Consider the following 14012-nt stretch of genomic DNA (forward strand, 5'->3'; position numbering starts at 1 on the left):
ATCTGAGGTATAAAAAGTGCACCAACTTCCCTATTATCCTTTGAGATTCATTCACACTGGTACAAGTTTTGCGCCGAGTTTACATTTGCTGGACTATTTTAAGGCATTGCATGTTTGAATGACTTCTAACTAAGAAATAAACACAAAAACCCATCAAGGAAAGGGTTAGTCTAAAAATCTTCTTCTTTGGATTTTTTTAAAAATTGAATTAAATGTTATTTCTCCCTCCAATATTATTTTTTTAAAAAATATTAAAGATTTTTTAGTTTACAAAAATACGTGCATTGTTCTGCTGCAGAAAACAGTGACCAATTACGTAATATAGAATTGCAAGTATGCACTAAAATATATTAAAATCCAAAACTGAGCAAAATTAAACGTATGCGGCATTAGGGAAATATGTCACAAATTGTTAAGATGTGTGGAACCTCCCTAACTATTGACACCAAGCAGGTACCTTCATTGTGCTCTTTTTAGTCCCAGCTTAAAACATTTTTGTTTACAGAAGCCTATCCAGACACAGATGTCAATAACTGTTAATTTTAATTTTCTTTAAGCATTTGTTTTTAACTACTTTTGTTTATAACGTTAATATTTCTTAGTAGTTTTAGTGCAATGAGGTGGTATATAAATTCTGCTAAGTATGTGGCAAGGCATAGCAATTCATGTACTAGCCACCAAAATGTCAGGCCGGTGCGCCCTCATTCTCTTTCTGATTTGTTGCGGGGGATTTTCTCTCTCATTCCCTCATCTCTTTCATTTTGATTCCATAGGTTTGAGTCCACAGCTGAACTCTTGTAGCCTTGCAATATAATATAATAAAATAAATAGTAGTAGTAGTTGTTCTAGTAGTAGTAGTAGTAATACATTATTTATACCACTCCCATCTGGCTGGGTTTCCCCAGCCACTCTGGGCGGCTCCCAACAGAATATTAAAAATAGAATCAAACATTAGAAACTTCCCTAAACAGGGCTGCCTTCTAAAAGTCAAATAAAAATAAATAGTGCTGATTCTTTTTTTAAGGTCTTAGAATTACTTTGAGGGAAGAACACTTTTTTAATCTTCAAGAGCCATGACAACACTGCCACTCTTTCAAATGTTTTCAGTTCCACGCAACCGCCAGTGGCGCAATGCTCTTTTGAAACAAACAAAAAACGCTTACTGTGACATAAATGTTAATATCCCACACTCCCTTCAGCAACTTTATTTCCTTCCGACATTGTTTCACTTGTTTGTAATCGGGAATGACCACTTCAAAAAGACTGGCAGATTCCTGGATGTGTAACATTTCTTCTTCCAGTGCTTCCAGTTCCTGATTTGCCTTAGAGACATAACACACAAGTTAAGTTTGGTTAAAATCCAATCAGGATAACAGACAAAAGGACCTACACATGTGGGTTTTACAGGACTTCTTGTAGGAATAGCGCATGTTTCATTTTCATTTTCGATATTCCAAAAGACAGACAAGGTTCATTTATGGACCAATTCTTCAGCTAGCATAAATCACACTCACTTCAGTAGCACTGATTTCTATCACATGAACCTCTCCTTCTCATGATTTGTACATTTGCATCCATACAATGGCACGTACAAACACCAAAGATTTGAGCATACATGCACTATATTCAATAGCAGGTAGGCTTGTAGCAGTACTAGTTTTTTTAAAATGCCTATTTTTATTTTATTATGTTGATCACTTAAATATAAATTGGTTACAAACTCTTTGTTCCACAGACAGGAAGCACAAACCCACCCAACACAGCTTTGCCCAAGCCCTTCTCAGGCATCAATTGATAGCATGCTCTCTTCATCCACCTAGACATAGAAAACTTTTGTTCTTTTTAATAGTTCAAGACTGCAGCTATCGTCTGTGAACTGCATACAAATATCAAGTGGAGGAAAACAACATTTCATTCGACACAAATGTTACTGAGCTATTTTTCAAAATCTGTGAGCATTTTTAAAATGTGCATGTGCTGTTTTCTAAAATGTTAAGGCTGCTCTAAAAGAAAACAAGTGCGCACGTTAAATACAGCACTTAAATGTCAAGCTTCGCTCACACAAAAACATGTCAAATACAAATTGTACAATATGTAAATAGAGACCTCCGTTTTATAATGAACGATTACCAGCATAGCATGTGCCTCTGAGATTTCTCCATTACCTTATCAAGAAGAGCATATGGGCTTTGGGCATCAAAGCGAAAGGGAGCATACACTCTAAATCTCTCTCTGAATCCTATCTGCTTCCCCTGATGAAAGAAACGCAGGCAATAAATTTTGTGAACAATCTTGTCCTCATAAAAACACCATGTGTACACACACACACAAATTCTAAAACACACACACATCCTTTTAGCTTACATCAAAAGCAGCACATTTCTTTCTGAAAAGGGTAACCTCAGAAGTCAGGAGAGGGGCCACTTCATGCTTTATAGATACTGCGAGTTTTTTGGTGGCATTCCATCTTTCAGGCAGTTCCTGAAGAACAAAGACAAATTGATGTTGTGAGAGTTTCTGGATACTTCATACTGCAGGACAGTTTTGTCAGGCACATTCTGCAAACTGTAAGAGCTGTTCTTTCATGAGTCACTTTGGAAGAGCTAGGATACTTCCCCACAACTATTTAGTAGTAGTAGTTTGGATTTGATATCCCACTTTATCACTACCCTAAGGAGTCTCAAAGCGGCTAACATTCTCCTTTCCCTTCCTCCCCCACAACAAACACTCTGTGAGGTGAGTGAGGCTGAGAGACTTCAAAGAAGTGTGACTAGCCCAAGGTCACCCAGCAGATGCATGTGGAGGAAGCAAACCCGGTTCACCAGATTATGAGTCCACCGCTCTTAACTACTACACCACACTGGCTCTCTATTTAGGATGGTGGGTATATATATATAAAACTGCCTGGCTCAAATTCAACTGCAATTAATGCCACTCTCAACTTTTCAACACAAGTGAAAACCAGTTCATGACACTTCTCAATGCATAACTGGCAAAGATGGGTGGTTTTTGCCAAAAATGTCAACTTATCTCTGTAGCCGTAGGAAAAGGGAAAGACCCAAACACTATATTCTTTAGAAGTCTCGTAAGTCACTGATGTAAAATCCTGGAGCTGTTGACTGAGAAAACAGAAATCCAGAGTCACTGGATTTGTGGATTTGTGTTCCCAAAATAACTAGTTATATAGCTCTTTAACTCTTGACCAGTATATTTTATTCTTTTCATATATTTCAGTGATCAATTCCAACTTTCTTCCAGATACATGTCACCTGTTTCTGCATCTGAACCAGCTCTCTTAGGTCGCCAAGTTGTCTGAACCAGAATTTAGCTACAAAAAAACCCAAAAGCTCCTACCCTTGTAGTTGGAATCAGATACAGGGTGAGTCCTTTAAAAGAGGCCCTGTGGATACAGAGTACACATGTTCCACGGTGCCTCTTTTAAAAGACTCACCCTGCATAAATTAGTACACAGTAGCCTAATTTAAGTTCAACGCCTTCAGTTTTGTTTTTCATTCTTGTCACCACACTTATTTACACAATGCAAAAAAATGCAAAAACTTGGGAGGAAGAATAGACAGTGTCTGCCGTGATGTTCTCCATACCAAGCCCTACCGAAATGAACGAGAAACAAAAGAGCTGTTGTGCAGTTTCCATTCATTTTAGTAACCTTTAGTGTACAGGAAAAAAATCATGTGTATGTGTGTGTACACACATGTATAACACACCCTTGACCTCTTAATACTGGAGGGAGCAATGTGGAGTGAAGAGAAAGTTTCATTATAATTATTTCTTTTCTGGAAAAGAGATGGTTGTTCAGTGATGATCTTCGCAGACAGATAGAATTATGGAATATTACATTCCTGAATGTACAGTACCTCTACTTGAACATAAATGTGATCTGGCATCTTCTGTCCATAGCTTTCCAAAAGCATAATTGTATCTTTTAAAGGCTCAAAAAGTTCATCAGTAGCTGCCTGTCTGTTTCTCACAGCCAGGAGGTGAACCATAACATCTATGAGTCCATCATAATCTCCTTCCTTTAGCTCTTTTTGGAGCCCAACATCAGTCATTTTAATGAATTCTTCTAGGTCAGCAAGGCTGTGGGGGAAAAGAGGATTTTCAATACTAGAAGCTTTTTCTGATATATGTACACAGTGAATGAGCACTGAGAACGATAACCATTGGACTGCTGCTGTTTAGACTATGATTTCAAATTTACTTGGAAACAGCTAGGTTTACGCTGTCCTTACTGGAAAGCAATGGAGAGTGACAGAGGAATAGGTCTCTTTTGCTTCTTTTATCCTTCTCAGTATCTGCTCCTAGGCTGGGCTAGGAAAAATTCCTGCAGAATTACTGCCAGCCAGTGTACACGGTACTGAGTTAAATGGACTACTGTTCTAACTCAACATAAGGCAGCTTCCTCTGTTCCTGTCACGGGAAAAGTGGGTTTGGGGTGAGTGCTGTTCCTCTGACCTCATTTCTACTGCTCCCCTGGGAATTTTCAAAGGTCTCAACTTGTCACTTTTGAATAAAAGAGAAGAACAGATCAATAAATCAGAACTATTATTTTACCCAAAAAAATACAATTCGTACCTGTCAATGACAAATCTTAAAAGGTATTCCTTGAACATCCAGCTCCACTTCTTAATAATATTTAGCAAACTAATTTTGAAAGGTTTCATGTCCAATTTAAGCCAGCCTTCAAATATCCTGAAGTCTTCAAATTTTATCATTTGAATGTAAAGATTCTCATAGATGTCAATCTACAACAGATAAGTACGTATTAAAAGGATAAAAGATTGATTTTTTAAAAAAAAAAAAAGCTGAAAGGGACTCTGAATATATAAATACATGCAGGTATTCCACTTGCTTGCCTGCTCTTTGAATTGCTCAGTTATTGGACATTGATCAGGGATGCCAGTGTCAGCACGGGTTTCTGTTTCTTCGGGATTCAGCACGCGACTGTAGAACAGAAATTGTTTCATAAATTCTGATCGGTCATCCACCCATAGATACGCGTAAGTTTCAAGAGAGTTTTTGAAGTCCACAGTTTTGGTTATAACATCTGCCACTCTCTCCATAACTCTTTGCCTGGTCTCAGACAGCTCTGGGATGCTGTCCATGTCATTCTAAAGCCAAAAAAACAAAGGGGAGGGGAGTTATTTCAATGACTGTACTACTGTTCCTCTATATGTGAACAACACATATATTGTTTTAATCAGTGCATTGTATCTTTCTTCTACTTTGGGGAAAAAAGAATTACCTGGTAATGTTGTATTCCCAAATGTTTTGCCACTCTCTTCACTTGGGCAGATATTTTGAAAACGTTGCTTAAAAGTTCATCTATTAAATCATAAAAGCCATCAGCAGCTTCCTTGTCCAGTGAAGGTTTGAATTCAATTTCTGGGACACTTAGGATCATTTGAAGCTGGAATAACGGAGCTGGCTTCAATGTTTTCTCTGTGTTTTCCAAGAAGAAATTTAAATTGTGCATTATGGCATTAAAAAGGCCATCAATTATGATGTCGTCAATGAACTCCAGGTAAATTTTCCAGTAATCTGAATCCAGGTCTGCTTTAAAGAGCATGGAGTTTTCCTAAAAAACACACATCCCAAAACAGGCACTTTCAATTCTACTGTTGAGACAAATTTCAATTTATTAATTTTTTTAAAAAAATAACTAGGTAACTATCAGATCCACGTGGGGAATTAAAGCTACTTATATGTGTAGAAAATCAGCACCAAAATGTGTTTATAAATGAATTTGATAATAGTGTGCATGTTAAAGGATCTGAAATATTAAAACACCATTTTATTACTATCAGTTAACATCTGTACTTGAATATATATTTTGCAGAGATGTGTGTGCATGTTGCATATACAGTGGTACCTCAGGTTAAGTACTTAATTTGTTCCGGAGGTCTGTTCTTAACCTGAAACTGTTCTTAACCTGAAGCACCACTTTAGCTAATGGAGCCTCCTGCCGCTGCTGCACCACCGGAGCACGATTTCTGTTCTCATCCTGAAGCAAAGTACTTAACCCGAGGTACTATTTCTGGGTTAGCAGTGTCTGTAACCTGAAGCGTATGTAACCTGAAGTGTAAGTAACCCGAGGTACCACTGTATCAAATTTCATACTCGTCTCATTATCATGGTGACTTGTTCCAGATATTACCTCTGTAAGCCTGTGAATCTTGCAGCCATCTTCTTGGAATAGCATGAATCTCTTAGTAAGTCTATCTTCTTTGTCTTCCAAGTTCAACAAAGCATCTTTTCTATTGTCCTTTCTAGAAAAGAGGGGATGCTCCATCCAATGCTTCATAATTTCCTGAATGGCCTTAATATTGTCCTTTGACCTTTGAAGTCTCTGCTCTAAATCATGAACCATAGCTTTCACAAACTCAATGTACTCCCAGCAGTTCTCTTCCTGCCATGTGAATATTTCTTCTGCTTCCATTAGCTGATCATCAATGGTCCTCAGTTCACTTTCGATGAGAGGGTATTCTACTTCCAAAACAGTCTGTTTAACCTTGTTATACCACTGGACCACGAGTTCAAGGTTCCCTATATACTGTTTGTGTAGAAAACAACAACAGAATGTTCAGATCTCTACCATGAAAACACTATGACCCCAACCTAACAATTAGCTCAAATCCAAATGTCCCCAAATCATGGGTCACTTAGACATGTGGGTCAACCACCTGACTAACTAGATTCATAGAATGGAGGCTCCAGCTAGACTTCCATAACCAGAATGCCTTTGCTGAGAAGGCCCTCTGGAGTGTTTAAAGTTGAATTGTCCAGGCTTTTCAGTTTACATTTGATTGTGAGGAAGAAAATGTCATCTGTACTAAGGAGAATCTGCAGAATACACACTCAGGCCAAACTGAAGGTTCTTAAAAACACATACCTTAGCAAATGTCCCCCTTTTCTTGTATAACTCCAGTGCTGAATGTGGAATATCGAATCGATCCAAAAACAAGAAATATTTCACATCTCTTAAAATAGCCACCAGCTGCAAAGAACAATACACAATATAATCTTTCACAAGGTAGTTAAGGATCGACACTTTCTAAGATTCTAGTTTCACAGAAGGAAGCACTTCTGAGGGGGGGGGGGAATCCTTGATTACAATGTAACCAAGTACAGTGGTACCTTGGTTCCCAAACGGGTTAGTTGACGAACAAATCGGCTCCCAAACACCGCAAACCTGGAAGTAAGGGTTCTGGTTTTTGAACGTTTTTCGGAAGACAAACGTCCGTTTTGGCTGTTGGCATTGTTTCCAGGGCCAATCAGCCAATCAGAAGCCGCGTCTTGGTTTTCGAACGTTTTGGAAATTGAACGGACTTCCAGAACGGATTGAGTTTGAGAACCAAGGTACCACTGTAGATGATGAATGGGGAACTTCAAGCCCACCAAATGCTGCTGAAGTACAATTCCATTGGAACTTGTAGGCATTGCCAGTCACCATGGATGAAGAGAGTGGTAGTTCAGTAACATCTGGAGGACCAGAGTTTCCCATACTTGAAGTAAATCCTGCTGTTAAGTCATGTGTGGAAGCCCCATGGAGCAATGGGTCAGTGCATCTGCCTGTTATCTAGGAGGTTAGCGGTTCAAGCCCATGCAGGGATGAATCAGAATTGCAGAGGGACCCCAAGGCTCATCAATTAAATCAAAAACAATCAACTCAACATTATATGTAGGATCCATGTACTTTTTTCTTAATAACAACAAATTCAATTATTAAGGACTCAGGCTGCAATCACAGGCACACTTACCTGGGAGTTCAATAGAACTTACTTCTTGAGTCAATGTGCCCGGTTATTCACATGCATTCTTACTGAGATTTTCCCATTGTTTATTGTGTTAAGATACTTAGTAGATTCATTTACAGAGACAACAAAAGTGCTTGCACTGTACCTTAGGATCAAAATTCACACTAAGGAGACCATCTTTATCACTGCGCTTAATGAGGGGTTGATCTAAATTGAACTGGCAAACTTCATCCACCTTGGATTTCCAGTTACAATAGATCTGATCTTCATTCTGGTCAAGCAAGGTCAGCATCTCTATGTATTTCTGATAGATTAAAGCACCCTCTGTGCTTTCTAAGATTCTAAAAAAAGAAGACATTGTTTTATACTAGAAAGATGCCCACAAGCGGTGGAAATATGAATGGATGTGTGGCCACATCCATGGAATGAGGCCGTGTGAGGGTCTTGTGCAACAATCATATTCCCTCAAAATATCAGACCTCTAATATGAGGGAAATGATGAGACGATGTACAATGTGGGATAACACTTGCTTTGACACATCATCAAACCTCCCCCGCAAACAACTCAGAATGACTAGCCAACATCACCTAATCTCCCTAAAACAAGTTAGGATAACTGCTCAATAAAGCAGGTCATCTGGAAGCACCCTGAGGTATGCTAGGACATTTTGCTGACTGAAACAAAGCAAACCTGCAGTTGAAAACTGGCAATAGGACAGCACCCTCCAGCTTGTGAGCTTAGTGGATTACGCTTTGTGGCACACACAAAGGTGTGTACCTTCAAACATCTCATCACTTCTCCCTCATTTCTTTTCCTAGTGCCTGCTTGCTGTCCAAACAATGCATCAATATGCACCAACAACGTGCATCTTGTGAACAAAGCAACACACGTACACAAGTGATAGCTGGTGGGGACAGCCTCCCTCGGCCTCTTTGCTAGGTCAAGGGCTTCTCTCAACAGTTCTGTCTATGATGTGTTGGGAAAAGGCAACTAGTGAGACAGACGGCCAAGGCCAGAAACAAGCTGGGAATGGCTGCCCCATATAGAAAATAGTCTCTTCCCCCTGCTTTTCCTTTTTTGTTATAAAGTGTACAAATATGGACTAAGGTTGCCAGCATATATGGAGTGAGACACATACAGGATTGTGCTGTAAATTTATGCGATCATGTATTCATTCTAGGAAACTATTTGATATGGAAGCAGAAAACTTGAAAGCAATCAAGCGATAGTCTGACTATTTTTCATGAACAATTTCCAATCCCAAAGAGATATACTTACGGATATGAAACAAATGATAATTTTGACCAGAATGACTGTATGCGAGCTTTAATTTCTTGGGACCATTTAAGGTTACCTGATGTAAATGGCATGTTTTTATTTATTATTTCATTCCCCGCTTCCACCTGTGGTGGTAAAAAAAAAGCCCCAGATAAGTTATTCTGAATAAAGCGATTGAGGAAATTGAACATGGAACATTTTGCACTTAGGGTGTCATGTACCTGCTTAATGTGCTCATCATAGAAGTGTTTGCAATTATCCAACTCTTCATCAAACATCTGTAGTAAAATTTTGTAATTTTTGCTAAAAATGTCTGCAATAACAGGCTTATCCAGAAAATATCCCAAAATCACTAGAAGCTATATAAATAAAAGACAGTGTCAGATTTCCCAGTTACACAAATCCAATTTTCTCAATGCAGAAAGAGGCATTATAATAAACCAAACTACAAGAATTAAAGAAAATTTGGAGCAAAATCTGCATGTCACAAAAGTGCTAAAGATCTGGTTATTGCTTTAATTGCCTTTTCCTATTTAACCAGAGATAATAAGTTGGTCAGAAAAAAACAATAAGCATACATACCTATTATCAGCAATGGAAGAAAAGGGAATATATGCAATTTGGTTAATTTGTACAGATTCAGAATTGTGTTGATGTTTCTGGAAATATGGGTTAGTTTGGTACTTAAAAATAAATAAATGGAGACTTTATACAGAATTTAATTCTATTTCCAGATAACCAAGCACAGAAATTTAGAAGTGGCAGAATTGAAACTACACACAACGGGCAGCTTGAGAGGTCACATTCCTTGCTTAAGCAAGCACCGGACCTTCAAGCTCCCACCTTGTCCCCCCCCCCCCCCGTGCACATCAGCTTTTTCACTTTTATTCTGGTCCCCTTAAGACAGTTTCTCAGTATGTCCAAAATAGGGAACTGTGGTTTACTAATCAGGAACTCATTAACAAAGTAACATTCAAACAACAGTTCTTCATTTAGGATGTAATGTGATACTGTGGTTGATGAAAGCACCAAGGTAGCATGCAAGAGGGAGAGGAGAGGGAGAGCTATTTTGGTCCGACGCATGTTCCTGGCATAACAAACTATAGTTTATTATCTAGAAAGTTCTACTCCAGCTGGCCCAATGTGAATATTAACTGACTGCAGCTGCTACTAAAAAGTACTGTACAAAATACCTTAGTTTCCCGTGTATTAGATGCCTCCATGTATAAGATGCCCCCTATTTTTTGGGACTCGGATTTAAGATAATGGGGGGAGATGGTACAGAGTTGTCAAGCTTTTGGGGGGGGGGGTTAACCAGGGTTGTTTACCTTTTTTAGGGGGAATTGCTGAAAATCGCCCACCCACACGCATCGCAAAATCCGCCTCCTGTCTGTCCCCTCACAGGGAGAAGCTGCCAATCGCCTGCCCAATTGCTGCAGCAACAACCAATCAACACCAGCCATTGACGCAGCAACAAATAACATGCCCAATAGCCACTGATAGCCGTGGCAGCTGCCAATCAAACGTTCACCCTATGCACTACCCATGTATAAGACGACCCCCACTTTTAAGCAAAATTTTAAAAGAAAATAAACTTGTCATATACACAGAAAAGTTTGGTAATTACAATTATACATAATAGTTATTTCAAGTGAAAGCATGTTTTAGTGAGAAAGGGAAGCAGATATATATATATATATATATATATATATGCAGGTTTTGGTGTCCTCGGGTGTCTTCCCGTGTAAAAGTTGGGGTGTCTAGGCGACGTTTCGACGAGGTCTCACTCGTCATCTTCAGGCTGGTGCTTTCGGCTTCTTGTTACTGGAACAGAGCAGGATCTCAGTGTTTGAGTTCCTATAAATACTGTTGAGGGGGTGTGGTGTATAGCCTCCAATGTTCTGGGCAGAGAGGAAGTTCCCAGGCTAGTGTGCCTTTTCTTCTTTTGTTCCTTAATTACTTGAGGGATATCTTGAGTGATTTCTTGAGTGATATCCTGAGTACCACTTAGGTGGGTCATTAGGTGTGGATTAGTTGCTAAAGTCTTTGTGTCTTGACCTCTTGAACTTTTTGAAGAGTTTTTCTGAGAAGATGGCTGTACTGCACTTAGTTGTGCTCTGGCTTGGCTTCGTGTATAGGGGCGAGCTGTGGTTTTGTGGCCTGTGTCAGCCAGATCTGTGTAGGGATTGCAGGGGGGTGCAGCATCCGGAGGTGCCACCATGGTTTGGCTACTGGATGGTGTCTGTAATTTATCTGTGGAGAGGGTCTGGGTTTGGGTCTGGTGTGGTTGATTGGTGATGGCGTTCTGTGTGCCTCTGGATCTGGTGTCAGTTTTTGTGGGGAGGGCTAATTTCCAGATGTCTGGCAAGCGGGATGTGTCGTCACGCTTGTTCATGTTGTGAGGGTGTTTCTCTATCTCGATGGCTTCCATGATTATTCTCTTGTGGTGATGTTCCATGTTAAAGAGCAATTTGGAATCTGCAAAATTAATTTCGTGTCCTGTTTCTTTCATGTGTTGGAAGAGAGGAAGTTTTTTCTTCTTTTTTGACGGCATTCTTGTGTTCTGCGATACGTGCATTTATTCGTCTGTTTGTTTGTCCAATGTACGTGGCTGGGCAGACTTTGCAGGGTATTTTTAATTTTGCAGATTCCAAATTGCTCTTTAACATGGAACATCACCACAAGAGAATAATCATGGAAGCCATCGAGATAGAGAAACACCCTCACAACATGAACAAGCGTGACGACACATCCCGCTTGCCAGACATCTGGAAATTAGCCCTCCCCACAAAAACTGACACCAGATCCAGAGGCACACAGAACGCCATCACCAATCAACCACACCAGACCCAAACCCAGACCCTCTCCACAGATAAATTACAGACACCATCCAGTAGCCAAACCATGGTGGCACCTCCGGATGCTGCACCCCCCTGCAATCCCTACACAGATCTGGCTGACACAGGCCACAAAACCACAGCTCGCCCCTATACACGAAGCCAAGCCAGAGCACAACTAAGTGCAGTACAGCCATCTTCTCAGAAAAACTCTTCAAAAAGTTCAAGAGGTCAAGACACAAAGACTTTAGCAACTAATCCACACCTAATGACCCACCTAAGTGGTACTCAGGATATCACTCAAGAAATCACTCAAGATATCCCTCAAGTAATTAAGGAACAAAAGAAGAAAAGGCACACTAGCCTGGGAACTTCCTCTCTGCCCAGAACATTGGAGGCTATACACCACACCCCCTCAACAGTATTTATAGGAACTCAAACACTGAGATCCTGCTCTGTTCCAGTAACAAGAAGCCGAAAGCACCAGCCTGAAGATGACGAGTGAGACCTCGTCGAAACGTCGCCTAGACACCCCAACTTTTACACGGGAAGACACCCGAGGACACCAAAACCTGCATTCCTGTACCCGTGAAAATCTACGAAAGCAAATATATATATATATATATATATATATATATATATATATATATATATATATATTCCAAGAATTGCCTTCTTATGTTGCATTTAAATACAGGCAGTAGCTCTATATTTTGACCACTCCACACCAAATTTCTGCCTTAACGTTAACATTAAATATGCTGTTTGCAAATACTATTCTTCTTATAGCCATAGACTAAATAAGCTAAACATAGTGCATGCTTGCCTTTAAAAAATTCTGACATATAAAATCAATACCAGAAAAGGTTACTTTTCTTTTGAAGAGTACAAAGTGTCTGGCAGTGCCTGATGACCAAATTATGCAAGATGCCAAGCATCAAACGGGAGCTACTAAATTATCTCAGTTCTCAGTTCAACTCGTGTGAGTTGAATTTATTATTGTTGATGTATTGCCTGAATCTCAAGAGCAGGTGTGAATACTTAAATTTGGGTTCCTCAAACAGCTGCCTCCTACACCCCTGCAATGGTAAACCTCAGCATAGTCAATTGAAATTAAAAAGCTGTTTCATAAGGTTCAAAAGCGAAAGGTAAAAAAGTCCCAATGTACATTACACAAGATTCTCCTAAAGCAACTCTTTCGGTCCTAGTCAGTATTAAGCATATCTACTGACATATTCACAAATAGGCTTTATGACAATTCATGGGCCAAAATGCATGCAAAGTTATCACACATTGAGGTTCTAATCCTAATCCCATTTACCTGTGAGTTAGTCCCAGTGAATTCAGCAGGGCTTACTTCTTAGTAGACCTATAAAAGATTGCACTGCCCACCCTGTATTAAAATACTGGTAGTTTCCCACTGAATTTTTATACCCTTCATAGTAACTTGCACATTCCACCCACAAACTGATATTGCAATTACTGTAATGGCTCTAAATAGTGGCAACAGACTGAAGCAACATTTTCATTGTTAAGCCCTTCATAACTGACCTTAAGTGCTGATTCCAAACCTGAACAATCAAGGAATCCCACACAAAAAATTGATCCAAGGCGTCTTTCAAACTCCAGAGTCTTGTGTTTAAAATCCACATAGTCTTCTTCAAATTCCTGTGGAATACAAATTTACAACCAGTTCGATTTTTAAGACAATCTTTTTAAAAATGTATTGTGAGATGTAGGACATAAGCAACAAAACCGGGCCTACTTATGGAGACCACTCAAGCCAAAGATGAAGTGAATAACTATGAAATGTACAGTGAAGTATATTTGTTTTACCACGGAACTGATTTAAAATCATTGTCTGAAGTTCCTTGAAGTAAATTATCCTATCATCCAGCCAAATCCTAGCCCCACCAGCTAGTCTTATTATCCCCCAACAAACATGGATAGGATGACAGCTGTAGTGAATTCCAGATAAAGGCCAGATAAAGTTGTTTACTAGGTCCATTTGCAGAAGTGATAGCACAATCAACACTCCAGAGAGCACAAATGAAAAGCTCAAAATCTTAAATACTTCATAATTAATAAGGCCAGGACCATGCCCAATGGGACTTTATGGGA

At 39.5% G+C, this 14012-nt stretch overlaps 1 protein-coding gene across 1 annotated transcript in view; it reads right to left on the reverse strand.

The window, feature by feature from the left end:
- Positions 1 to 14012, reverse strand: part of DNAH11 (dynein axonemal heavy chain 11) — a 148601-nt gene that overhangs the window by 114983 nt on the left and 19606 nt on the right. Inside the window, exons 9-21 of the mRNA XM_081883500.1 lie at positions 13443 to 13559; positions 9276 to 9413; positions 9055 to 9179; positions 7921 to 8116; positions 6911 to 7015; positions 6176 to 6571; positions 5264 to 5596; positions 4875 to 5129; positions 4594 to 4763; positions 3876 to 4098; positions 2365 to 2481; positions 2166 to 2252; positions 1164 to 1322 (exon numbers count right to left, since the gene is read on the reverse strand). Coding sequence (XP_081739626.1) covers positions 1164 to 1322; positions 2166 to 2252; positions 2365 to 2481; positions 3876 to 4098; positions 4594 to 4763; positions 4875 to 5129; positions 5264 to 5596; positions 6176 to 6571; positions 6911 to 7015; positions 7921 to 8116; positions 9055 to 9179; positions 9276 to 9413; positions 13443 to 13559 — 2421 coding nt within the window. The remainder of the gene's footprint in view (positions 1 to 1163; positions 1323 to 2165; positions 2253 to 2364; positions 2482 to 3875; positions 4099 to 4593; positions 4764 to 4874; positions 5130 to 5263; positions 5597 to 6175; positions 6572 to 6910; positions 7016 to 7920; positions 8117 to 9054; positions 9180 to 9275; positions 9414 to 13442; positions 13560 to 14012) is intronic.

Source organism: Podarcis melisellensis, assembly GCF_964234715.1.
Source record: "Podarcis melisellensis genome assembly, chromosome: 12".
Lineage (NCBI taxonomy): Eukaryota > Metazoa > Chordata > Lepidosauria > Squamata > Lacertidae > Podarcis > Podarcis melisellensis.